The sequence below is a fragment of the Apodemus sylvaticus genome, chromosome 13 (assembly GCF_947179515.1).
Source record: "Apodemus sylvaticus chromosome 13, mApoSyl1.1, whole genome shotgun sequence".
NCBI classification, from domain to species: domain Eukaryota; kingdom Metazoa; phylum Chordata; class Mammalia; order Rodentia; family Muridae; genus Apodemus; species Apodemus sylvaticus.
Window position 1 is genome coordinate 73,612,184 of NC_067484.1, and position 27,955 is coordinate 73,640,138.

The window sequence follows — 27,955 nt, forward strand, 5'->3', positions numbered from 1 at the left end:
GACCCATAGGGTAAAAAGTGAGAATAAATATAAATTAAAAAATACATAAGAAGATAAAATTTTAGAAGGGAGGGAAAATCCAGGCCTGGCCCGACATTATGAGACTAGGAATCTCCAAAGAGGGCGCTGAGCTTGTCTCCTGCTGGCAACCAGTGCCGGGCACAGCTAGCCTTCCGCGCAGTCTGCTTCCCCAGTGAGACTCCCTTGCAGAAAACAATATTTTCCTTTGCAAGTGCTCACCATTTGGAGGTTGACTCTGAGTGAGGGATGGAAACATGTGCCTATTTCTCAACTTGAAGCTACAGAGATCCCCACATTCCATGTTTTAATTCATTCAATCAAATAAAGACAAGTGTGGTATAATTAAGTGGTATAATTTTTATATACAGAAATGAGCCACTCTTAACAAGTTTGAATAAAAAACAACAGCGGCCTTTCTTGCCTTTTTAAACCTGGGGCCCATGAAGGCAGTCAGAGCTGACTGGTTTTCAGCAGTCATTCAACAGGTATTGCATTAGACCAACTGGAAAGAACAGTCTTGGAGAGAAGCGATCACGCTGAGAAGTCTCCTCAGCTCTGATCCAAGCAGCCAGCCAGCCTTCAGCCGAGGACAGGGTGGGCGTCACTTCCTGAAGCGTTTGAAGAGTGGGTGCACGTGCTTGCTGGAAGCCTTGCTTCGGGAGGAGTGGTACTCCATATACACAGTGTCATCTGCCCCGGACAGAGAGCTCATGGTGCCGAAGCGCCGGGATGCCTGTGGGGGAGGGGGGAACCAGGCTACGGTTAGCCTCCAAAGGAACTCTTACAACACTCATAATCAAATTCAGTAGTGGTGTGTGTATGTGTGTGTGTGTGTGTGTGTTCACACGTGTGTGCTGCTAGTGAGTGAACCCAATGTCTTGCACGTGCTAGGCAAGCGCTCTATCACCAAGCTAAGCCCAGCCATGCGATACACTATTTTAAACACTCTTAGGCTAGAGAGATGGCCTTGCTGTTAGGGGCACTGGCTGCTCTTCCAGAGGACTCAGGTTCAATTCCCAGCACCTGCATGGCAGCTCACAACTATCTAGAACACCAGTTCCTGAGGGTCCAACACTCTCACACATACATAAATGCAGACAAAACACCCATGCATATGAAATGAAAATAAATTACTTTTTTTGACCGCTGAGTGGTATCCGCAATGCAAGCATAGCAGCCTGAGTTTGAGCCCCAGAACCCACAAAGGCCGAAGGAGAGAAAGCACTCCAAGTTCTTGCCTGACACGCACGCACGTGCACACAGATACACAAGGTAAACTTTACAATACTCTTCTGACCACTTTCAGTGTCTTAGACACTGCATATATACTGCCTCCCCTGACCCTCACAACAATTATAATCTACAAAACAGGAAACTGAGGCACAAGAACTTGACTGGGGCCTACTCCAGCTCTTAAGGAAAATTGGGGCTAGAACACTGCCCAGGTACTCTGAGGTAACAGCCAGTACAAGGTCTCCCTTAATGACAACTGCTCAAGAGAACTTACTCTTGTTCTATGGTTCTGAAGTAAGAATCCAGGGCCTCGTACTGCACATGCGAGGCAGACATTTTGTCACTGAATGATAGCCTCAGCCCCTGCACAAATTCTTTCTTAAGAGTTATTAGTGAGGCTGGAGAAATGGCTCAGAGTTCAACTCCCAGCCACCACATGGTGGTAATGGGATCTGATGCCCTCTTCTTAGCAGTGAAGGCTGCCCCTCCAGAGGACTGCGGTTTGAATTCTAGCAGTTCATGACCGTCTGCAACTCCAGCTCCAAGGATCCAAAGCATCCTTCTGGCCTGTGCGTGCAGAGGCACACACGCAGGCAAAACACCCACACGTATAAGATGAAAAAATAATTTAAAAAAAGTTAGGGTGGGAGTCTCTTAAAATCTCCTAAGACTTAATACAAGGCTTTGAACCAATGGGAAATCCAGGAAACCCTGGCTTGACTCAGCAACAAAGCCATGAGCAATTTTGAGTATGTAAACTGGACATGGCCAAGTCTGCTCCAAAGATGGATACGGAGCTGGAGGGGTGAAGTGAACACCTTTAACCCCAGCCCTTGAGAGGCAGAGGCAGAGGCAGAGGCAGAGGCAGAGGCAGAGGCAGAGGCAGAGAGGCAGGTGGATCTGAGCTCCGGGCCATCCAGTTAGTTATACAGTAACACCCATCTCAAGCAAAACAAAATAAAGCCAAAGATGGGTGTGAACAGCACCCACATAAGCCAGGAGTCTGGCCCAGAGCAGTCTGCACCTGAACCAGACTGATGTCGGGAGAAACGGGCACCTGACTCATGCCAAGTCATAGCCTGATCTCAGAGGATTGATCCAACAGCAACAAAGGTCACCTTGGCACCCCTGGACTAACAAGCAAGATGACCTGGCAGGAGAAAGGGCTTGGCTGGAGGGTACTGCCACCTGCCCAAGTGGCATGCTGCTTCCTTCCTGTCTTGTTATAGCTAACCGGCCCCCTTTCAACTTTAACACCACTGAACTTCAGAAACTGGGATTCTTGGAACTCCTGACTCAATTTCACTTCTTTCCTTGAAGGGCCTGTCAAACATAATGTCTTTATGATACATTCACTGATTATGCTACACGGTCATGCCTGGGGCACAGCAGGTTTTCACCAAATACATGTGAAAGGCTGGGTCTTTTTAGAAACCTCTAGGGTTTTCAACATACTTAAACTATTTGAGGTCATCAAAGACTCATCTTGAAGGGTGAGCTCCGTTACTGCGGAGGAAAGCAGAGTGAGGCAGGCAAGCCCAGACCAACAGGTAAAGCACCTAGCTCCAGAGCCTGTAGGGCCTCATCCTGGGCTCCAACATTAGCAGGCTGTCACTACGGATAAGCAGGACCCCAGTCACTGTCACTGTGAGGCCCTCTGCCTTACAGTACATTTATAAGAAACCCACACTAAAAGATAATAGGGTTGTTCAAACAATTTCAGTTTTCCTCTAATCCTACTTGCTTACATGCTCACAGGTGTGTGTCTGTGTGTTTGCACACACGTGTTTATGGCATGTCTGTATATATGTGCCCACATGCAGTGGGCGTCCTACAGGAGAATCTCTTCACACACCTGGCCAGATCGAGAGCCAAAGTCTCCAGCCACCACTTCTTCCTCTGCATCCAAGTCGGTGGCTGCCAGCACCTTCTGCAGGAGCTGCTGCTGCTCCTCTTTGGTGGAGAACGCCAGCTCCTCTTCCTCCATGCCAGCTAGCTTTGTGATCACCTACAGGAGCAACAGCAAACAGAGCCTGCTGTTCTCATGTCCAAATCCCCACCCCCTCTGGCTCCCAGTCACCACTCCCCACCCAGAGCCTGACTACTGGTTCTAGACAGAGACTAAGGACCTCTGAATAAGCATGTCAGAAGAGGAGTCCGGGTTATAAAGCAACTCCCCACATTTGTGTAACTGCACCAGGCTAGCACAGTGTCATCCCAGCCATTTACAGAGACAAAAGATCATGAAGCCTGCCTGAATGCTGATGCAGGCCGGCGCCTCCACCTCTGTCTAGCCTAACCAAAGGTAAATGAATACATACCTTAAAGCTGTAGCCTTGATCCACTAAGAATCTCTGTCGCTTGGTAGAATATGCCATTTCCTGTGTGTCCTGGGACACCAGGGAGTAGAAAAAGGCATTGTACTCCTCTGCGACCATCCCTATAGGACAACAGGAGAAACGACAAGAAAGTCTGCCCCGGCCCTGACCCACCAGGACCCCAGTGAGAAGCAAGCACTGCAGAGAGCAAGGCTTCACCCAATGTGCAATCACCTGGCTGCGTGGGGCCATCTTTTACTGTCCTATCTCCAAGTCAGGAGAAAGGGCTGGGGATGCTGCTGGGCAGGAGGAGCTTGCCCTGCGTGCAGAGAGGGCCTGGGCTGGTCCCCAGCACCACAAACAAAACAAACAACTTAAAAAGGAACAAAGAGGACAGCATGATGGCTCAGTGGATACTGGCATGTGCTGCTAATCCTGGTGACCTGAGCTGGGTCCTGGGGACCCGTTTAAAGGACGATCAAAGGCTGCAGTGATTGGTCTGCAGAGGAAAGCAGACACAAGCTCTTTTCAGGAATGAGGGGTATTATACTGAGAGAGCCTCAAGGCCATGACTGGGTCTCAGGAAGAAGGGAGAGCTTTCAGAGAGAAAGGCTCCAATGTATGCTGACAGAAACACGAGGCCTTAAAGGGACGATGCGGCCTCCCTTGAAGCCTGGAGAAGTTCTGTGAGAGTGGGAATCAGAGACGGCTGTCATGGAGAGAAATGACAATGTGGAGACCGGGAGCCGCTTCAGAGTAGCTCACCTCCTGATTTGATTCTTTCTTAATGAGCATGTCTGCTTGTCTGAGTGCATGCTGTGTGTGTGCCTTGATCCGGTGCAGCTGAGGTCACTGTAAAGGCTGTCATTAAAGCAACGTGGGGAACATGGGTCCCGGGGCATGAGAAGGAATAAAGACCTTCCCACCAAGGCCTCTCTAACACTGAGGCAGAGCAGACTGTGACTGGACACCGCAGCAGCTCACCCCAGTGTTGTGAGCTCTGTGCTGCTGAGAGGCTGTGGTGGGCGGGCCCAGCCTGTGTTGACAGCAGAAAGACTGTGTTACCTTTCTTGGCTCTGAGTACCCGCCCCAGTCTCTGGGCTTCCTGCCGTCTGGAGCCACCATGGGAAGAGATCTGAATGAGGACATTTGCTTCTGGCAGATCAAAGGATGTGTCACCAACCTATGGAGAAAAAGCGGCTATGAGTTTGGAGTTTTTCTATAGGGAACAGTAAGAACAGCAAAAAAAAATCAACCTGTCCAGAATTGAAAACTTCAAATGTCTGTGGTTCTAGGATAGAATTAGAGCTTCAGGCATGCTCTTGCGTATGCCGTCGAACTAAGCCACCTCCCCATCCGTGCTTGAGAGTCGACATGGAGATCATTTAAGGAAACACCCCTCTTCCTCCTCTTAGCAAGGTTCTGCCACAGCAGGCAGAGGACACGGTGGACCTCAGAATGGCCTCTGCAGAACCCAGCCTCTACTTCTTCCTTTTTGCTGCAGAAATGGACCTGTGTAAAACCCATCTTACTTGGTGCCCACTGGGCAGCGCCGCAGCACGGTGAGACAGCGCATGCAAAGCAGGGCACTGCCTGAGCAAGACACACCCTGAGGGCCGGCTCCTCAGCTCAGGTCTCAGCCTGCAGAGGTGCCCGGCACAAACAGGAAGACAGTTCTCTCCATGCCTACTTCCCCAGCCACAACTACCAGGTGGGAATACTCGTGTCTTCTGGACTCCAGCTCTGCCTTCACCAGCTTCCTAGACTATGGGTCACAGCATCTGAGGTGACACAGCAGGTGAGGGTGCTGGTTTCCAAGGCTAAAGTCTTAAGTTCAATCTCTGGGAACCCATGTAGTAAAAGGAGAGAAGTAATCTCCACAAGTCGTCCTCTCACCTCCACACACACAACACGGCACACTTGTGTCACCCCTCTTCCAAATAAATAGATAAGTGTAAGGAAACAAGTTTAAAAGTTTCTGAATGTCTAATCCGATGCACAGTCCCACTACAGCCTTGGTTCTAAGCACACAGCACCCTTGGCACTGTGCTTCCGTAGCCCCGTGCAACACAAACAAATGCTGCTTAAAACACCTCAGTTGCACATACAAACTTTTCTGCTCTTATATAATGATTTAATTTTGACAAAAGAGACTGTTGGAGCTCCATCTCCCTTCCAGTCTGCACTCACAGAGGCAAGCCCTACCCCACAGCCCTGCCTGTCTCCCAGGAGGTCTGCTCTAACCAGGGACACAAGTGAGACCCCACCCCAATACTGCCTGCTGAAACCCCTCTGAGCCCAGGGCTCTTCCTCTCCCTGTCAGAGCTCCATCTCACACCTGCCTGCACTCTAAGATTGGCCATTCACCCCATCCCCCCACCCCCCACCCCCTACAGAAGATACTAGAAGGAAAACCCCAACCAACACAAGGAGGGTAACTACACACAATAAAATCATCTCACAACAAACTCAAAAGAATAGAATCACACACACATCACCACCATCAACAATAAAACAACAGGAATTAACAATCATTGGTCATTAATATCTCTCAACATCAATGGACTCAATTCACCAATAAAAGGACATAGGCTAACAGACTGGATACATAAAGAGGATTCTGAAGCATACAAGAAACGCACTTCAGCAACAAAGACAGACATTAGCTCAGAGTAAAGGGCTAGAAAAAGGTTTTCCAAACAAACAGTCCCAAGAAACAAGCTGGAATAGCCATTCTCATATCCAATAAAATATACTTTCAACCAAGGGTAGTCAAAAGAGATATGGAGGATTCTTCATACTTATCAAAGGAAAAACTGACCAAGATGAAGTCTCAATTCTGAGCATCTACACCTTAAATGCAAGGGCACCCACATCCGAAAAAGAGACTTTACTGGTGGCAGTGACGTCAAGCCACTGTGGCACTGGTCGCCCACCATCAAGGCACATCAGGGCCCAGGACAGAAGCTTCCCAAATGCACAGCATTTCCAGCTCCAAAAGGAAGCCTCATCCAATACCTGCTTTTGCCAGAGTAGAAAACACACTTTTGTAAAGGAAATAAAATTTAAATCCCTATATTCCAGGGAACGGTGGGACAAACCTGAGAAGCAAAACGGCCTTACAGTTAATCTGCAAGGCATAAGAACCCTAAGTTCTCTCTCACACAAGCCAGAGGCGCCCTTAAACCCTACTCCAGGTGCACACTGGAGTCCTTCAGCACACCGTTAGAGCCCCACCCCAGAGCTCAGGAGCACCTCCCAGGCCCCAGGGACAGTGAGGCACACTCCACCCGCTGCCGCAGCACGCACCTTGGAGATGAAGATGGTGTTGATTTTGGGGTTGTGCTTGAAGTTCTGGAGAATCTGCATCCTTTCTCCCTGGGACGTGGGCCCATAGATGTAAGGTCTAGAGAAGAGCAGAAGCTTCAGAAACAACAAAGACGACTCACACATTAGCAACTAGTTTCTGCGTGTGCTACAAAGCACTGACTTCTCACCGGGGCCTACGAGGTCACTAAAGCAGAGTGCAAGCTTGGCATCTTTGCCAGAGTTTATGGCTATGTCCTTTCCTCATGGAGAGACTCCGGCTTGACTCTGGCTCGAATGGAAATGGCCCCACAGGTACATATGCTTGAATACTTGGTCCCCAGTTGGTGAGATTGTTTGAGAAGGATTGGGAAATGTGTCCTTGTCAGAGGAGGAGTGTCACCAAGGGCAGGCTTTGAGGCTTCAGAAGACTCCTGCTATTCCCAGTGCTTGCTCTCGCTCACACGCTCTCCCTCTCTTCCTCCCTCCCTCCCTCCCTCCCTCTGCCTCCTACTTGAGGATCAAGATGTGAGCTCTCAGGTGTTCCTGCTGCCATGCCTTTGGCCACCATCATGAATGCTAACTCTTTGAAACCATTAGCCAAGTTAAACACTCCTTTCTATAATTCAGTCTCTTATCACAGCAAAAGGAAAGTAATTAAGACCACGTGACAGTCACTTAGGATGTCTGCCTACCTGACCTGTCTCATCCCTAGCTAAGGACGAAGACACACTTGTCCAGCCTTGATGTGACGGCTTTTGTTTTATCTTATATTTTATAGTCATGTTTGATTATTATTTCTCAGAAACCTGTTCTTTTCTAATGACAGACAAAAGGGGAGTGGATCTGGAGGGGAAGGGAGACAGGGAGGGACTGGGAACAGCAGAGGGAGGTGAAACTATAATCAAGATACACTGTATGTGAGAAGAATCTGTTTTCTATAAATACAAACAAAAAAAACCAAACAAACCTCAAAAAAAAAATAAATAAATAAAAAGAAAACCAAACCACCACCACCACCAAAGGATGAAGGCACCAAGTGTTTCTGTTCTATACCTAGTCGCCTTGTATTCAAGAAGAGCAAAGCCTTCAGGTAAAACAGACAACTGCACACACCTATTAGGACACAGTTGTCTACAACATGAAGACTAGATACATCCTAGAGCTGGTCAGCTTACAGGAGCCAGACACGCCAGCTACTGACAACTTATCAGACCACCTTATAGAACACACCCAATCTATTATAAGGATGATGGAGCAGACTTTGGCCAGAACAGCTTAATTATGCATACTTCCTGTCCCTAGTGGACCCTGTTTCTCTTACCAAAGCACACTGGTTAAATAAGTCTGCTTCTCCTTTTCCTCACCTGTCAGGGCTGCTGAAATCTGGCCTATTGCCCTACATATCCAGTTGCTAAAGTACCTGAGAAAGTCCTCCCATGTCAGGAACGTGGGAGGAGCCACGGCACTGAGAGCTACAGAGCTCTTCCTCTCACCAAGCCCAAGCTGCCTGCCTTCCCTCCTCCAAGTCTGGGCACAGGCTCACCTCTCTTCACAATTCCTTCTTTTGTTTCTTCTGGGATTTTTTTGGTTGGTTTAGTTGTGTTTTGTTTTACTATAGGGCTTCATGGGTAGTACCGCAGGCTGGCCTAGAAATTACAATGTAGCCAGGCTAGCCTCCCACTCAAATTCTCTTGCCTGACTTCTTGATACCAAAATTACCGGAGAGCAGGGTGAGTCCTGGCACTTAGCACTTCTCAGCCTTGCTTTTTCTGCCTCAGTGCCTGTGGCTCTAGGCAGAACCCTTGATTACACAGACAGGGAGAGCAGCTGAGAAACACTGCTGCATCCTAACCACAGGCTGCAGGCCTCCCGCACCAGCCTCCTGCTTACTCTGCCTCACACTTGGCTCACCAGCCTCTCTCTTGATTTCAGCTTTCCACGGAGGGCAAAGGCTCTCTGATAACCCTGCTGCCCACTGCCCATGCAGATGGGAGCTGGTCCCTTGCTTTCGGTCTGAGAACCCTGGTGGCCTGTTTCTGTAGCTTCTTTGTGACAGTAATGATAACTAGGAAAAGCACTGGGTGCTCCAGACACACAACTAAGTTGGATATTTTATTAAAAATGTAAACCTGCAGGTTCCGCACAACTGAAGACCAGGAGCCCAGAGTAGCATCCAAAGCCCAGGCCTGAGCCTGCTGCTGCTTCTGTTCTGTGCAGCACTTCCACTGCAGCGTGCCCCTCAGTTTGCCTGCAATGCTCCTCCTCTGCGGCAGGCTGTGGCAGCTGCACATACACACAGGCCTCTGTTCAGCCGGATGTCAGCACCTGTCCTGGCACCATGAGAACTTGTAGACCCCTATCGTTTTCTATACGGCATGCTGGGAAAACAGCAGGGAAGGCACAACACATCGGACCAGGCTTTAGGAGGTGCTTCGGCAGTTCCTCTATCATCTGGGAAGCCGCTCACACAGCTTCAGCCTTGGCATTCTGAGACTTCTATACAGGAAATGGAGAAGGGTGCCAACCCTCCAGGATGAGAACCTGCCCTTTGGAGACCACATACGACACCAGGCACAGGCACTGTCTGTGGTAAGTGGTGTGGGTTAATGTGACCAAGAGGCAAGAGAGGTCCAGAGCAGCAAATCTCCTCCCTTCCTGAGGTCACACAGCTGGGAATGTGATCTGTCAGACTCCCCTGTTCCCACTGCCGCACGGCCCATCACTCTCCTGCACGTACAACAGTGAAGCACTTCCTATACATACAGAGGGGAAGGACAAGACACCGGGGATTCTCTGCCACGTACCAGGGCTTCTGCCACAGCTGAGAGTGAAGCCAAGGCCCAGAGTCCACAGGATGAGAAAATAAGCATGCTGGGAAGAAGGTAGATGGGTAATGAGAGAGGAACTAGAGAGGGAAGGCAGGCTCCAGAGTGAGACAGTAATGGGAAATTGGAGAATTCAAAGATGGCAAGCTTTCTCTCCCTCCTTCAAACCTGCCAGGTCACATGTCCCAACGAAACACAGTGTGAGACTGGGCGATGGAGGCTCCAATGCAAGAAACCAGCCGGGGAGATTTCTCTAAGATGGTGTCCACAGAGAGCTCCCTGAGGGCAGCTCAGACATCTCTAACCCTCATCATCCAGAGGAGAACCAGAGAATGATATGCATGAGTCCAACAGGAAAAGAAAAGGAATGGGAGTTCCCATGATGCCACTGAGAGGGAATCAATGCTACAAAAACGAGTTTGGAGAAGAATTAATATACAGGAAACCAAAGCAAGGGAAATTTCCAGAAAAACAAAATATATTCATAAAAGAAAATGTGATCATAGTATACTGTAAAGCACCCTGGACACCAATGGCCCTGTCAGAACCACTTGACACTGACTATCCGCAGACCACCATGGGGGGAGGGGCATGGCAAGCGACAAGTGAGAAAACAGCTCCCACAATAGGAGCTAACATGCTTCCTACAGTGACAATCCAAAACTGTCACAAAGCCAGCTAAAAAGTAAAAAAGCAAACAGAAACCAGTTAAAGTAGTTTGTTCCAGAACCAGGTGGGCAAACAGGTGCAGGAAGCTGCTCACCTCACCGTCACGACAGCTATGTCCCTGGAACAGGAGCCCACCCACACCTGTCTTCCCTTACGCTGACGCTCTCAGGCATTTGTAACAAGAAAAGCAAGTACGCCTGACACGAGCCTCTCCTCCTCCGCCCACTTCCTGCGGACCATACTGCCTGGCCTCAACTCCACCCTGTCCTCACTCGGCCTGAGACGTAGACTGAGTGGCCTCTGGAGTACAGTTCAGGGTGGGCGGGCTCCTCCTTCCCACATCTTCTAGCCTCTGACCCTGACTACATGTTTACCTGACTCGCACGTTACTGGGACGAGGGCTGGGAAGAGAGACTGTTCAATCCAGGAGGTTTTGCGAGTGCACAGGGACGAGGAGGCACACTTACTTGTTCAGTCGGATGGCGTATTCCTTCAGAGCAAATACATTGTCAGCAAAGACAATAATCTTGTCGTTCCTCCTCTCATGGAACCTGATCAGGAACTGGCAGGCTCTGAACTTGTTGGGGTTCATGGTGTATAACAGGATCCGTTTCTTGGTCTTGATTGCCACATACTCTCGGTAGAACTCAGGGGACATCGGGCACCAAACCTGAGATGCAGAGAGTAAGGACGAAGGATCACTTTACAAAACAAAACATCACACCTTTAAGGGTTTTTGATGCTCCTTCATTTAGCAGAATTAGCTTAGGAAAAAAATCAGGTGCCAGTGTAATGGCTCGACAAGCAGAGGTGCTTCCGTCTGCAAAAGCCCAGTGACCCGAGTTTGAGCCTTGGTCTCCTCCACGAGGTGGTAAGAGAGATTCCCACGGGCTGTTCTCTCCCTACACACATGCACACACACAGGAATAAGCCAAGAGAAGGAAATTAAAGAAACACAAATTTCCTACTAGAAAAAGAAGACAAACAATCCTTATTACATATAAGGGATCCCAACATTCTACCAGGAAACTTCTATTAATAATCAACAATTTCAGCAAATGGCAAGATACAGAATCAATTTGTAAAAATCAACAGCTGTTCTGCACACCACCAACATACAGAGAGAGCATGGACAGAAACACTCCCAGTCACCACAGATTCAAAGAAAATAAAATACACAGGAATAAGCCTGAGCAGGGAGGTGAAAGGCCCACACAATGAGAGCTTTAAATCACTGAAAGACGAGGGTGCGGAAGACAGTGAAAACAGAGAGACCATCCCTGCTCATGAGCTGAGAGAATTAATATTGTACAAATGGCCATTTCTACCAAAAGCAATGGACAGATTCAATGTAATTCCAATTAAAATCCCCACATTTCTTCAGAAGAAGATACCCTGTTTATTTCATATAGAACCAGAGAAGATCCCAGATAGCCAAGTAATCCTGAGCACAAAGACCAATGCTGAAGAGCTCACCATCCCAGACTCAAGTGTGTCACAGCAACTGTAATAAAGACAGTATGGTTCTGGCACCAAAGCGGACATGCAGACCAATGTAACAAAACCAAAGATGACAACAGACAACTACAGCCACCTCATATTGGATGAGGATGCTAAAAACATGCTGGAGGAAAAATAACAGCTTCAACAAACAGTGCCAGTGCTGGGGAAACAGATGACCACATGTGGAAGAATGAAATTAGACCTGATCTACCACCCTGCACGAAACTTAACTCCAAATGGACCAAAGCATGAAACCTGAAACAGGCAGCGCACCACAGGACAGGGGGTAGGAAAGGACTTTCTGAATGGGACTCCATTTGCCTAAAACTTAGGTCCAACAACAGGACAAGTGGACTTCATAAAACTAGAGAGCTTCTGAAGAGATGAGAAATAATCAGCTAAGTGAAGAGGAGGCCACAGGGCGGGAGAGAGTTTCTGAAAGCTATGTACAAATGACAGAGGCTTACTATGCAAACTGTGTAAATACCTCAGAAAGAGACCGTACATGTTAGAAGAAAAAAAAAAACAGTGAATGGAGGGATTAGAAAGGTTCGGGGGAGAAGAGGTTAAGAATGACGTAATTATATTTTAATTAAAAATAAAATAGTGGCTGGAGAGATGGCTCAGCCGTTAAGAGCACTTCTTGCTCTTCTGAGGACCTGAACCCACATGGCAGCCAACAACTGTCTAACTTCAGTCCCAGGGAATCCAATGCCCTCTTTTGGTCTCCAGGGGAAGTGCATATATGTGATATATAGACATTCATACAGACAACTACTCATACAAACAATGAGACTAAAAATGAAAAGTTAATACTCAATATTGAACTGGGACTAACTTAACAATGATTTTTAAATGCAGTCCTATCCAGGTAATTCTTTTCATTGCTAGTGTGAGAAACTAGCAGTCCTCATCTTAGCCCACACCACCACACACAGATCAGCAATGCTCCAGAACTTCCTGGAGGGCCAGCAGCATATCAGACTCTCCAGGAAGTGCAAAGGCCTCTGCTACTATGTCCCCACTAATGGGAGGGTTATTTTCTCAAACTTATCCAATCAGATATCTATTTCCCAGAGGCCACCCTACTTTAGCTATTGAGTGGCAGTCGTTTTAAAGTGCTAAGATGGATGGTTCCTTCAAAGATTTATCTCTGACTATGGATTTTAACACATACCTGTACAGGTATTTACTAAAGACAGTATCAAAAAAAAAATGTGTCCTTTAATATAATTTTTATATTAAAAAAATAACATCATAAAGACGGATTTCTTCTGGGACTTTGGCACTGGGATTGGCCCCAGTGATTGCCTTCAGAGGCTGCAGCAGCAATCCTTCAGGGTGAAGGTGGGCAGCAGGCTGTGACGTGTGCAGAGGCATGTCATACCAGCTTGCTGACTTAACCATACGACAGACAGAGGATTCCAGTGCACTCCACTATGAAACATGGCTCACCTACCAGGGTGACGACAGCACGCCATGCTCATTTAGACCAGGTCCTGACCTGCTTGTCTGCCCAGGAGGGGTTTATCAGAAGACCCCGCAGTTCCCATGGGAGGAAGCCCTTACTTCACACAGCACCCAGGGAGCAGATACCTCGGCACACTGGACTTTGGCGATGTACCCATTGTTCTGCAGCTCCATCCAGTTGGCTTCATAAAGCTTGGGCCCGATCAGGAAATTTAAGTCAACAATTTTGTCATCTTCCCGGACAAGGGTGGCAGTCAAGCCCAGCTTGCAGTGCGCCTGCACAATGGTCAGTACCCGCCGGAACATCTTGGCTATAAGAAGAAAAGAAACGTTCATGTCATCGCTTTCTATACTGAGAAGGAGCCACGCAGCTGGCAGCTGGGCACTGGCCTGTGGTACCATATGGGTAGCCTTGCTACTAGAGAGCCGACGTCTGATTCCAGAGAACAACAAGGCAACAATATCTCACCATGGCTTTAGACCTATTCAAAAGACAGAAAGAATAGAGGACAAAGACCTCAGGGAGTTCCAAACTCACAAATGCCAGCATTTGTCAACCCTGTCAAGAGTCCAGACACCAGAAGCAAGTAGGACTTGACTCCAAGCCACAGAAATCGCTCAGGCTGAAGCCTATCCCCAGGTTACAGCTCAGGAGGCTGGGATGAGGGCAGAGAGAACGCCACCAGCTCTGCCCTGCTTCCTCTCTAAGCAGAGATTGCTGGCCTGAAGAGCAATGCCAAAGGACCCCAGGCTTCCCTTATTAAGAGGAGCGTCAGAGGCCCAGGCAACAAGAACACACTGTGAGCATGGGAGGCAGATCAGGGATCAGGGTCAGAGTAGGGCCCAGTCACCTTCGCATTCCCCTAGTCCACATCCGGCAGCCACCATGACTGCTCCAGGTAAGGGAGGTGTGCTGTGCAGAGGACAGCTCAGTCACAGACGGAGCACTCAGCATGCCACAAGTCTCCCATCCCTTCACCCCTGTCAATGGTAGCACTCTTACTTCTGACATCACATAAATGGAGGCATGTGTTCACTGTGGGTGGAGCTCGAATCACTGTTATGTAAAGCTAAGTCTAAAGTCCATTTGGGATGACTCAACTGTACCTTTGTATCTCTAATGCTAGCACAGGGCATGAACTTAAAAGATGCCCAAATGAATTCTTGTTAAAACAGTAGTAGACCTAGCACAGCACAATTCTTCCACACAGAAGAATAAATATACATGAGTGCTACAATATCAATTTCTTTTTTGAGATTGGGGGGCAGGGGGAAGAGTGTCTCATGCTGCTCAGGCTGGACTAGAATCCTCTATGTGGCCAAGGATGACCTGGAACTTCTGATCCTCCCACCTCATTCCAGGCTTATAGATGTGTGTCACCATGCCTATGTGACACGGGATCTAACCCAGAGGTCCATGTGTGTTAGGCAAGCCCTGTTCTCACTGAGCTCTCTCTCCAATTCATTATAACACAAATGTATTAATAAAATGTTCTTTTATTCCTTTGAAAAGACCTACAAAAGGAAACACCAATCTCTTCTTTTTTGAGATCTCAATGATGTAGCACACTCCTAGATCCAATGTAATAAATAAGATGTCAGGTGATTTACTGCTTTGCTGTTAGCTCTATTTAAGAGCAGCTCTTGGGGCTTGTCAGTCTATAGGCTAGTGTTATTAGTCCATCCTCTGCTGTCCTAACGAAACGCACATTAAAGTCCAAGGTCAGGAGCCCCACCTGTGTGGGCTTCTGTATGCCTCACATCAGAGGGCAGCACGTGTAGGCAAGTTCCCATGGACTCTGGAAGCCAGGCTTGCTCTCTACAGCTACTGGCTCTTGCAGGAGCTACTGGCATCCCTTCTGTGGGTGACAAACATGACCAAACCCTTGTCTTAAGCACTCCACCACTTCTCAGAACTGCCTCCAAAATATGAACTCTCATGCAATACACTCAGATCAAATCAGAGCCATGAACTCAGATCTGTTTCAGCTTTAGACCCAGGAAGGTCGTGAACCAGACGCGGGAGCAGAGAGCACACTGCGAGCTCTATCCTCTCACCTGAAGGGCAGATGGTTACAGCGCACTCTCAGGAGTGCCTCAGTCTCCCCAGGCTGCACTGCAGAAGAATCTGAAATTCAGTCACAAGATGTGACTTTCTACATCATCAGCTTTAACCCTAGGAGACCTGATACCTATACTCTTTAGAGTTTCTAAATTATCACAAAGGAAAAGTAACTCTACAGGGAGGGGGATCTGTTCTATGAATTTTAATATATGCACAGATTTGTTGGTCTACATCAAAATTAGGACATAGATCAATCTACCACTCCCTCAAAAGTTCCTAAAGCCGTCCTTTAGTGTGTCCTTGAGTGCTGGCCAGTTCACCAGCATGCTATCTTTTTGAGGATGTCAAATAAGTCAAATAAGTTTCCGCACCAAGCCCTGACACTCAAGCTATGGCGCGATCGGGCCTCCTTATTGCCAAGCTGCGTTCCAGTTACAGATGTGCCACTGTCTGCCTAGCATAACATCCCAGTGACCACTGAATTCTGAAAATGATGAATAGAGTAGCTATGGAAACATTTGCATATAGATACTTTTAAATAATGGAAACATTTGTTTGTATATAGATACTTTTAAATAAATCTGTTTTCATCTCCTAGGATGGGACAGACCAGCCATGCTGTGATTCTATAGTGAATTCTATAGAGCAATCCCCTGTCCACTTGGCAATCCCTCTGTCCAGAACCTCCTCTGCACTAGTAATGCCAGTACTCCCTTTGAGCCACTCTATGGGGTAAATGTGGCATCGGTGCTTTGATGCCATGCCTCTGATGGCTACTGATGGTCAGCACTCTTCGAATGCCGGTGCAGCACATGTCCATCCTTGCTGATGTCTGTTCATTTGCCCATTTCCTAGCATTCTGGCCATGGCCTGAATTCATCTAGCAATACTGATCAGTATGTCTAAAGTCTAACATGCTGTTTCCAGAGCTTTCCCCATTTCAAAGAAAATCTTACTACCCTTCCTTCAAGCCAAAGCCTTCGCCTCATCCTTGATCTCAGCTTTCTTTCTGACCTCACATCTAACCTGTTCATGTTCTGCAGTCTGTCCAGTCAGGTGGTCTCCATCTTACTGTGTCCCCCTGGATCAAGCCTCTTCTTGTGTCTCCTTTCATTGCTTCCCAAAGTGCTCAGCAGCTAGAATGATCTAGCTCTACTGCAATTCAGCTCAGGTACTGTCTGTTTCTGTCCTTCATTCAGATGGCTTCTCTCTCAGAGAATGAAGAGTGTAATCCAAATCTTCCTCATGCCGATGAGGTCTCCAAGATGCTGGCACCTGCATTGGTGTCAGTCTTTAACTGCTCTGTGGACACGTGGCTGCCTTGAGCTGTCTGAGCATGCCAAGTTCTTTGTCACCACAGGGCCCATCTCTAACTGACCTTCTATGAACATCCCCAGCAACACCTCTAGTTATCCTCAGATATCTACAGACTGAAGAGTGCTCAGACAAGAAGACCCAAACAGTAGGCCCATTCTCTGTGTTTTGAATGCTCTCTGTAAAAAACACCTCCATAAAGTAGAAGAATTTCTGCTTTAGATCTTCCTTAGCCTCTCTTTTCAAGGAAGAGCTGCCTAATTTGGCATGTTGACTCATACCTAACAGACACAGTTACTCAGGAGGCTAAGATGAAGGGACCATATCAGCTTAGGAGTCTGATACCAGCCTGGGAAAGACAATAAAATCACATCCCTCAAAAATCACAAAACAGGACAACATATCACCCAGTAGAACCCAAAAAGAAACATTTGCTTAAACCATCAGTAAAGGAAGCACACCACTGATGAATGTTAGGACACAGATGATCTGTGATGCAAAGTGAAAGATGACAGACACGAGAAAACACTGTATTGCTTCTTTTACATGACAACTCCCAGAAAGAGCACATCTAGAGAGTCGGAAAGTAGCCCAGGGTTAAATGCAGAGGAAGATAAGGACTGACTACAAATAGAAATGAAAGAGATATTCTAAAACTATCATGGTGAGGGTTGTATATCTCTAGTGTATATATATATATAGTGTATATCTTTAGTATATATCTTTAGTGTATATCTCACTAAAGCCTGCTTGATTCTACTCTCATAAGGGGTGGCTTTCATGGCAGATAAATTATATCACTGAACCTGTTTTTTAAAAAAGATATGCCTGCAATTGGAGAAGTGGGACGTATATACTGCCAACTCATACTTCAGACTTCATTTAAATAAAACATATCAACTAGGGTCAGGCAGAGCTCTTGGCAGGGTTTCACAGGGCCATAAAAATGGGTTAAGAGTTAAGTTTTAACAATCAGAAGATGTAGGAAGTAGCAATGTCATTCTCTAGCCTGATGACTGCAGGTGTAGACCACCCCGGTACCTGCAGGTGTAGCCCACCCCACAGCTCCATCCCCCTCCCCCCATGCTTAGTGAGCATCTCAAAGCCTTGCCAGCCAGTGGGTGGGATGTAAGAAGCCTCCTGAACCCAACAGGTGGAAGCCAGCTTTAACCCATCCCGCACAATCAGCCTCACCTCTTACCTGGGATGGTGTGCACCTCGTCCAGGATCATGAGGCCCCACTCCTGGGTTTTGAGCCATTCCATGACTCTCTCAGCTTCCCAGGACCGTTTGGTGGTGTGGCCCAGCATGGAGTAAGTGCTAATGGCGATGGAGCAGCCAATGGGCTTGTCCTTGGCATCTGAGGTGAAGCGGCAGATCTGGCTGTCATCGATGGTCGACCACATCTTAAACTGAGCTTTCCACTGCTCCACAGACACAGCCGAGTTGCCCAGGACCAGACAGCGCTTTCTGACGGTGCATGCGGCAGTCACGCCAACCAGGGACTTCCCAGCACCTACAAGCAACCAGAGGGCCATGCTACCCAAAAGCAGGCTGAAACAAGGTTAGGTTTGCACAGAATGGCTCAACTGCACCCGAGTGTGGGCCAAGTCGCATACTGGTTCTCACGCCCAGCGTGTGAAGCTCTTACTGCTTCAGGCTGTTTTCTTCATAAAGAGAGGGCCCACCTGGCACACAGGTGTGCACGAGAATCAAGAGAAGCAGACACGTCTGCGGCTTCTTATGGGCACTGCACTTAAAATGGTGAAATGTCAGAACCAGCGACTAGAAAGATGCTCCCGCCACATCACTTTAAAGCAAGCTGGAGCAAGGAGCATCCAGCGCAGGGTCACGTGTGCCCAGAGTACATTCTAGTATGTCAGCTCCTAACTGACAGGGCAACCCAGGCTCAGGCATGTGCATGCTCCTGGCAAAGTCAGAGGAGATCACATTCCTGGGATTTTACTTTAGTAGCACCTTCCACTTGAAGATTAAGGTGAAAATAACCAAATGGCTCAGCAATGATTCTGCCTTTACTCTGACATCACCTTTGAAGCTTTAGGAACAGAACTCAAGGCAGAGGCCATGTCTGCAAACTCTCTCTGGGGTAGCGTTCCTAGATGAATCTGTTGTGGCCTCTGGCTTTGAACCTAGCTAGACTTGATACCACTTAGAACTGTGAAGTCTGACAGAGGGATGAGCACCAGTGGATCCACATACATGTTCGTGTGTGTGTGTGTGTGTGTGTGTGTGCGCGCGCGCGCGCGCGCGCGCGCGTGCGCATGCACGCTTGCATACATGAGTGTGAGTGCATGCATGCACTGTCTTTCCTCAGTCTTGCAAACACATTACAAGCCGTCTAGAAACAGGCAACACTTCTGGGGTTTGTCAGCCTTCAAGTTCCCACGTGTCACACTGACATCACGGAGAAGGAGTCTGTGCTCTATGCCCAGCAGCTCCCCAGCAGCCGCGCTGCCCCCATACACTGTGCTCCAGTTTTCTCTGACACCTCCATTATCAGGAAGAATCTTCACAGGTGCCTTAGCAGAGCTATTCATAGTCATTCTCTACCCAAGCGAGTGAGATCTGAAACTCACAGCGTCTAGTCCAGTAGCTTTTAACCTGTAGGTCTCAACCCCCTTTTGACATCGAATGACCCTTTCATAGGGGGTCACATAAAATCATTCTGAATATCATATTTATATTACAATTCATAACAATAGCAAGATTACAGTTATGAAGCAGCAACAAAAGTAAGTTTATGGTTGGAGTTCCCCAACATAAGGAACTGTATTAAAGGGTCACAGCACTAAGAAGCCGACCTACACCAAGAGCTGCACACAGCAGGCACTTCAACAGGCATCAGTCAAGTCCCGAATGAGGAAGGGACCTTGGCCATTTAAGGCAAGGGCTATACAGGGAACACACCAAGCAGGGCAGAAGGCAGCTGGCAGACAAAGATGGAGCCCTCTTCACTCAGGCCTCACTCACCACAGGGAAGAACAATGACTCCTGAGCGAGCACGCCCATTCCCAAACATCTTCCGCAGGCTCTTCTCCTGATAGGGCCTGAGCACGGCTGTGGGCTTGAGGTCAATGTTGATATCAGGGTTGAGGGAGTCATTCCGGAAGTCATACTCTGCCAGCAGAGGGTACTCTAGGCAGATGCAGCGCTTCTGCAGCTCCTCGATCATTTCCTAGGAGCCAGCAAGAAGGATGTCTGGTAAGCTCGACTCCACAGTGTCCAAGACAACATTCCAACTGGCCTCCTGGCGGAGACCTGGAGTTTTATCTGGATGGATACAATTTCAGATCTTGCCTACTAACAACTAAGTTAGCACAGAAAAGCAGCACAAACTAGTAACACAGTCAAACCAATTTTTTGTTTGGTTAGTTGTTTTTTCCGTGTTGTTTTGGTATTTGTGAGACAGGTCCCATCTACTCCAGGCCAACCTTAGGTTCTGTCTAGTGGAGGATGGTCCTGAGCTGCTGAGTCCTCCTGCACCCAACCTTTCAGGCTGTGACACATACTGCCACACCCAGTTTACTTGGGGCTCAGGATTGAACCCAGGGACTTACAGATACTAGGAAAGTTCTTCTACCAACAGACCCATATTCCTGGTCTCCTCAGAAAAGATCATATGGAGAGAAGCTTCCCTGGCCACAGAAAGGACTCCCAGCCATAAGCCTTCCCCAGGAGAATGTCAGGGCTTACACCAGAGAGAACCAAACTAGAAACGTACAGGGATCCCTTTAATCTCACAGTAGAGGGTGCTGACACAAGGCGAGACCGGCAACCAGGAAGCAGTCACCAACCTGCTTAACTTCAAAGGACACTGTCTGTGTCTCTTCCTCCTCCTCCTCATCCTTGTCCATTTGCTCATAGAAATCAAACAGGTCTTTGGGGATGTCAGATTTGGCCTGTGCATCGGCACCCTGTGAAGTGGAAGGCCCGCCACTGCCTTCCGCCGACTTAGAAATCTGTGAGAAAAAGGTAGGAGTCCACACTCTACATCACTGCACCTTGTTACCAACCATGAACTGAAGCTGTGAGGGGACAAGAGCTGCAAGGCAGCTCCACTGTCACTGCTGGGTTCCAGGAAGACTGAGGTCCTAAGTTCCCAGCCCCCAGGAAACCCAGGAGCTCACGCACAGCGGATTTGCTTGTAAAAGTCTCGGTGATGAGTTCCGTAGCCTCCCCCTCGGCAGTCCTCAAGCGACAGTCCCGGATCACTGGGTCTTGAAGAAGATGCTGGATGACATCAGGGTGGGAACTTTCAACAAAGTACCTACAAGCAGGAGGGAAGGAAGTCCCTACTGGCCAGCACATCATTTCCAGAACATTCTGCAACTGCAACTCAATCAGACGATCTGAAAATTATCACCTCATAAGGACTCTTCCCACGCCTTTGTCAAATCAGACATAGGAGCTATGGGCAAAGCTATAATATGCTGAGAGTCAGAGGAGAGCCTCATGTCAGCAGGAGTGAAATTAACCTTCCTGTGAACTCTCCTAAGACTACGCTTGCAGCTGGGAAAGGGGCACAGTTAAACGCAGAGGTCAGATGTGCTTACAGCTGGGGTGTGGCCGCGGCCATCTTAACACGCTTCTTAAAGCATCTATACATAAAGGAAACCGCCCAGCTGCCTGTGTGCAGGCAGTTGTCACAGAAAATGCTAACTGCCAGCCGCAGGGACCCCTCCTTCCTGTGTCCCCTCAACTTTCTGTCTTTACCACAGGCAGGGAGCGAGCCTTCCCTCCCTCCCTTCCTCCCACCTTCCCTCCCTTCCTTCCACCTTCCCTCCCTCCCTTCCTCCCACCTTCCCTCCCTTCCTCCCTCACCTTCCCTCCCACAGTGCTCCCTCCTAGCTGGCACACAGTGGGCAGTGCTCACCTGTTGTGCTTCAGGACCAGCTTGACTTTTCCATAGCTGACAGTGCACAGCTGCAAGCAGAGGGAGCACCGCGAGGCGGGTGAAGTCAGTGCTCAGAGCATGCTGGCTCCCACCGTGCCTCCCCACCGTGCCTCAGCACACCAGGCCAAGAGCCCAGCTTACTGAGTTCTGAAGATGTCATGCACAGCCACAGCTGCCGAAAGGGAGTTTTTGTCCACTGACCTCCGCATTTAAGGGATAGGTCCATCCTTCTGCCTAATTCATATGCCTAGCTATTTATTTACAGAACGCTGATGCCAATCTTTGCCTGACCACCAACATCCCATTTTTAAATTTTGAGACAAGTTAGAAATTAACCAGCCTAGCCTTGTACTTACAATCCTTCTCCCCAGACATCTGGATCTAAGAGGCAGTGCCACCTTGCCAGCACAATGTAAGCCTCTCAGTGGCAGGGAATATAGTTTAAATCCTCAGTCCACTGGAAGGGAGTCAGTAGTTTGTATGTTCGCCATAACTTGCTGCTGAGGTTTTGAGTTGCCCCTCAGAGTACAATAGTACTGCCCCAACACTATAGCATCCTCTTCATCATGCAGAGCAAAGGCTAGGCCTAGCCCTGGGACTTTGTCCTTCAGCAGCCTTCTGCATCACAAGAACAGAGGACTCTGCAGAGCTCCAAAGCTTCTCTGGGAGGGGATGCTCATGGTACACTCTTCTGCTTCCAGACATGAACTCTAATTTGGAGTCCTTTCGCATTAGCCAGTAGTAAAAGAAACTGCTCTCCTATCTTTTGTGACTATATCCACCTATGTTCAACTGCTGCTCCCGTGGAACCAACCCTCTTCACGTCAACATTTCAAGTTTTGACTTGCCCTAATACACTGAATTTAGCATAGATCTTAAGTATTTACCTTATATGGAGCTCACCTCCTATAACAGCCAATCATTATATAAAAACTCCACAACAAAATCTTTTGTTCTAGCCAGGTGGTGGTGGCGCACACCTGTAATCCCAGCACTCTGGGAGGCAGAGGCAGTCGGATTTCTGAGTTCGAGGCCAGCCTGATCCATAGAGTGAGTTCTAGGACAGCACAGAAAAACACTGTCTTGAAAAAACCAAATCCAAAAAAACAAAAACAAAAACAAAAACAAAAAAAAAAACTTATGTTCTCAGAGACCAGGACCAGCTAATTCAGGCTGTGGTAAGGTTTCCTGGCTAGGAGAGAACTATCTTCTCTCTTCATAGTCCCATGAAGAAGGAGCTTATGAGAACTGTTTAAGTCCTAATAAAGACAAGTATCTTCTAAATTGGGAGAAACTTATGACTTACTAAACACATGTACATTGGGGTTAGGATTTTGATATATAAATGCAGTCTATGGCACCATCTATCCTGAGCTGGCTTTCCAAGTAACCCTGGCCAGAATGGACCTGAACATCTCCCCCATGGCTAGGAGCACCTCACAGAAAGCATGATCTTAGCCAGAACCATGGCTGGATCTAAAGCTGTAGCAGCTAGGCAAGGAGCTATTTTGCCCTCAAAGGAAATACAAATCAGATATTTCAATGGCAGCATACAGTACGTACCCGAGTACACCCCTGCCACATTATCACAACAGTTAGAGTTGCTAGCAACTCACCTTAATAAACTGGATAATTCCATCAGGAACTCCAGTCTTACTGAGCTTTCTGAGGTACTCCGTGATGTCACTGGTTTGCAGCCCAACACTGACAGCTGCATAGAGGGAGTAGGCGGTGAGCTTGTATTCATGGACATGAGTAGGCCGGCACACTGGCTCTGCAATCGCCACCAAGAAGTCTTGGGCATATTTGTAAACTGGAGAGAAGGCTTCCAAGAAAATGTGGCCATCAGGAGCCTAAAAATCACCAAGGGAACACAGCAGGCAAGAACATCAACGAGCTGTAGAGACCACTGTGTGGCAGGACTTTTGATCACACTGTGAACCTGAGACTGTTTCTAGTTGTATGACTCAGTCTTTGGCACATACCTTTAATCCCTCAGGCTGGATAGAAGGAAGTTCCATGTTTGAAAGTGATGTCTAATTGAGTGGCAGAAACAGTGACAAATCAGAGAAAGATTTGACAGGATAGGATATGCTCAGCTCTCAAAGATGAGAGAGGAAAGGTAAGCTACTTAAGGGAGAGACAGACAGTGCAGGGAGGAGAGAGTCCAGTACAGGAGGACAGCAGTGTTCATGGACAGCAGTGCGGTAGACTTGAGAGGGGGAGCAGAGCAGCAGAGAGGCAGGAGGAGGCAGGTTCACGGGGACAGTTATAGAGAGAACAAGACAGACACAGAGAAGACAGAACAAGTCAGAGAGTGAGAAGGAGCCAGAAAATTAGAAGAGATTCCCAAAGTTAGTATAAGGCCAAGTAGAGCAAGTCAGGAAAAGCCAAGAGAGAAGCCAGATTATATCAGTCAGCTTGAAGAGGAGACTGAGCAGAACAGCTGAGTTGAACTAGCCATCCAGAGCTCATGAAGAACTAGAAAGGGTGAGCTTATTCAGCTGCAAATCTCAGAGGTGGGAAAACATCCTAGGCCTACATTAGAGTGCACGCAAGACTAGAAGCTTCCAGGACTATGCCTAGGTTAGGAGACAGAGGCAGTAAGCCTCCCAGACAACAATTACATCAGGTAAATAGAGATTACTCTTCCACCACTAGATTCTCATATCATTATCAAGAAGGGTGAGCTGTCCAGTGCTAAGGATACTCTAGCAATCAATCCTCCAGGCGACTGCAGGGGCCCTGTTCCTGTAATTAGCCAGAGAAGAGTAGGGAGAAAAGGTTCCCAATGTTCCACATATAGAAATCTTCCAATGTACTATTCTCAAACTGCCTTTTGGCTAGAATGCAAATTTGAGTACAGAACATTATGTATTTTAAGCCAAGCAAACTTAGCTACCAAATACATATCTACCATTAATTTGAAAAGGAGCTAAAGAGATGGACCAGTGTTTAAAAGCACTGGCTGCTCCGGCAGAACACACAGGTTCCACACACAGCACCCACATCAGATAGCTCCTGACAGCCTGCAATTCCAGTTTTAGGGGATCTGACACCCTCTTCAGGTCTCCTCTGGAAACAAGTATACACACACACACACACACAAAATGTTAAAAACCTTTTTTAAAAAGTGTAAATAAATTGTTACCTAAAACAACTATTTAGTGGTTTGGGGAGCTACCTTAGTGTATAAAGTGCTTGCACACATGAGGACCTGAGTTTCGATCTCCAGCACTTAAGTATAAAACCAGGAATGGTAGTGCATGCCTGTAACCACAGAGCTGAGATGGTTGGGGATAGGTGGGTGGTTAGGCAGGCAGATAAAGTTGGGGTGGTCAGTAAGCATCGCTGGTCAGTAAGTTTAGCCAAAACAGGGAGCTGGGCAAATATGTGGTGACTGACTGAGAAAAGCACCCTCACATCAGTCTCTGGGCTCTGTAAACAATCCCTAACACCTGCACAGGGTGTGCACATATACCATACACATAAAAAATAAATAAATGGTACTTATTGGCTCTGTGTGTGTGTGTGTGTGTGTGTGTGTGTGTGTGTGTGTGCATGTCATGGCTCTAAAGTGAAAGTCAGAGGAAAACTTGCCAGAGTTGGGTCTCTCCTCCTACCATGACAGCAAGAGCCTTTACCTCCTGAGTTATCTGGTTGGCCCATAATGCTATCTATCAGGTAAATAGCATTTGCCATCATGTGGTGGGCTGGGGTGAAATCAGAACACCAGATCACACCAGCTAACCCAGTGTGCACCTATGACAGCTGTCTCTCCCAGCTGCTTCCGAAAGGCAGCATTTCTCGCTTGTGAATTTTGGAGGTGTAAGAATGTTCAAGATTTAGTTGCCACCCAGCCTTTTCGGCCATGCTTACCACCCAGAGGGGCCTGGAGGTATGGTCACCCTTTAGTGGCATCTGCTGTCTGTAGTCCTTTGCTCCATATTCATCCACTTTGGTGCTGGACTCGTCCACTTGCTTCCCAGCGGCTGAGGGCACCGCCTCCTGAGAATCGTTCCCAGGAGCGTCGTCTTCGTCTTCCTCTTCCTCTTCATACTGCCTCTTCTTGGATTTCTTTTTGTCTGCGACAGAAGACACAGAAGTGAGCCCAGCAGGATCCTAGGGTTCCTTCTTCACCACCCAAGGAAACTTCAGGGAAGAGAACTCCTAAGCCAGCACCAGCTGCATACCGGCGTCCGGCAAACACCGCCCACCCGGCTAAGTTCCGCATCTCCCGGACCCAGCAGGCCGGAGAAAACCCGGAGGAAACAGTTACAAGGAGTCCTTACCGCGGTCCACTCGGTCTCTTTTGCCCATAATAGCTCTAGAACCAGGCAGGCCCGCTCACCACACCGCGTCTGCTCCGCAGGAGTTATTTTCAAATGAACTTCCGGTACATGCCGGAAATATAGCACGAGATATCGGAAGTCCCGCCTCTGAAGTCTTAAACCGGAAGAGCAGAACCACCCTGCCGACGGAAGACGAGTTGCGCCTGCCTGTAGTGTGTACTTTCTGTTCTACGAGTTTGTTTTGAGCCTAACAGGCTTGAGCTTACTCGCCAAGGCTTGACCAGGCTGGACAAGAACTCAGAGATCTGCCCCTACCTCCTGAGTGCTGAGAGCCACCGTGCCCCCTGCCTTCGCTCCGTATTTGTTTGTTTGTTTTCTTTTTGAGGCCACTGCTTAGATAGCTAAAGTCGGACAAACTTCCTGGGTGGTTCCTGGAGGGCTGGGATTATAGGCGTGTTCCGCCACACCTGGATTCTGGAAATTAAATTCCGAACGGGAGAGGTGAGAAATACACCTCGTTCTGACGTAAATAAAATGGGAAGAGCCATTCTAAATTGAGCGGCCCTGGCTGGGGTTGTGGCTCATTTGGTAGGATTTTTGCCTCTGTCAAGAACCAAAGGATAATCTTGGTGTCTCGCCAAGGAAAGCATGAAGAATAACTCAGGAAGGCAATTCTTAATTCTTTTTGGAAGAGTGTGTACCAGAACCCAAAAGGATTAGCAAGTACATCAAAACAGGCAGTTCGTGTAGTTTTTAATTTGTTACAGTGTCTTTTCCCCAATAGTTAGGGTCAGATCTCACAGCCTTCCAGATGTTTGGTTTGATATGTGTATGTGTGTGTTTGCTTTTGTTTTCTGAGACAGGGTTTCTCTGTATAGTCCTGGCTGTTCTGGAACTAGTTCTGTAGATCAGGCTCGAACTCAAGATCCGCCAGCCTCTGCCTCTTCCTCTCCAGAGCTGGGCTAAAAGGCGTACACCACCACGCCCCTCCCTACTGTTGTCCAATGTTAAAAGGCAAACGAAAGAGGTAAAAGGGTCAGTCAGCTGCTTTGAGCCATCAAATTCTGGACAGCTGGCTGTGTGTGGGGGTGGGTGTATGCCTGTGCGTGCGCGCACACCACGTAAACCAAGTGTGGTAGATCATGTCTGTAATCTCATCACCTGAAAGGTGTGGAAGCAAGAAAGAATGTTACACGATTTCAAAAAAAAAAAAAAATGTAATCTTGGAATAGGTCTACTAAGTAAAAGAAACAAATATAGTTTCATTCTGTGTTTATTTTGAAAGAGAATTGCCGACTGGGTTAAAATGGGAAGTAGGGAGGAAGAGTAACACCCAAGATTTTTGGTTTCAGAAACTCATAAAATGATGTACCTTAGGCAGAGTTCATATTTAGAACAAATCAAATGTAACTGGCAGTTCCAAAGCCTGTATGCTATTCCATAATAAAATGTCCCAGGTGGCATGATTTAAACAGCAAAACTTGGATAAGAAATTAGAAAAGCTAGAGAAGGGGACCAGAAAGAGGCATGGGGGGGGGGGCGTATAACAAGTTGCCATATGTATGAAAATGTTATGACACCCTTTCTACTAACAAAAAAAAAGCAGACAAGCAATATGAAATTGGATTTATTATTTTTTATAAAGAGCTGAGAAGATAATTTAGTGGGTAAAAGTACTTGCTGCACAAACAATGAAGACTTGATTTTGGATCCCCAGAACCTACACAAGCCAAGAGGCATGGCATTACATAGCTGTGATCCCAGCACTGAGGGGCAGAGGAGAATCCTTGAAGCTCACTGGCTAGCCAGTCTAATCCATGAGCTCTAGACTTAAGAGAGAAATCCTGTTGCAAAGCTAGTAAGGTGGCAGGGCGTTGGTGGTGCACGCCTTTAATCCCAGCACTTGGGAGGCAGAGGCAGGCAGATTTCTGAATTCGAGGCCAACCTGGACTACAGAGTGAGTTCCAGGACAGCCAGGGCTATACAGAGAAACCCTGTCTCAAAAAAAAAAAAAAAAAAAA

The 27,955-nt window shown here is 47.8% G+C and overlaps 1 protein-coding gene across 1 annotated transcript; it reads right to left on the minus strand.

Annotated features, from left to right (window-relative positions):
• Positions 1–358: 358 nt before the first annotated feature.
• Positions 359–26,040, minus strand: Ercc3 (ERCC excision repair 3, TFIIH core complex helicase subunit). The gene is made up of 15 exons (XM_052156064.1): positions 25,935–26,040; positions 25,522–25,727; positions 23,259–23,495; positions 21,622–21,671; positions 20,880–21,015; positions 20,543–20,707; positions 19,719–19,923; positions 17,929–18,243; positions 13,475–13,659; positions 10,843–11,045; positions 6,882–6,978; positions 4,638–4,755; positions 3,576–3,694; positions 3,110–3,262; positions 359–754 (listed from the first exon to the last, which is right to left on the minus strand). The coding sequence occupies exons 1-15, from the start codon at positions 25,960–25,962 to the stop codon at positions 623–625; spliced, it is 2,349 nt and encodes a 782-aa protein (XP_052012024.1). The 5' UTR covers positions 25,963–26,040; the 3' UTR covers positions 359–622.
• Positions 26,041–27,955: the final 1,915 nt, after the last annotated feature.

Coding starts and splice junctions, on each gene's coding strand:
- Ercc3 (XM_052156064.1), bottom strand. CDS start 25,962: ATGGGCAAAAGAGACCGAGTGGACCGCG. Junction 23,496..25,521: donor CCTCCAGGCCCCTCTGGGTG/GTAAGCATGGCC, acceptor GGTGATTTTTAG/GCTCCTGATGGCCACATTTT. Junction 18,244..19,718: donor AGTCATTGTTCTTCCCTGTG/GTGAGTGAGGCC, acceptor GGTTGCTTGTAG/GTGCTGGGAAGTCCCTGGTT.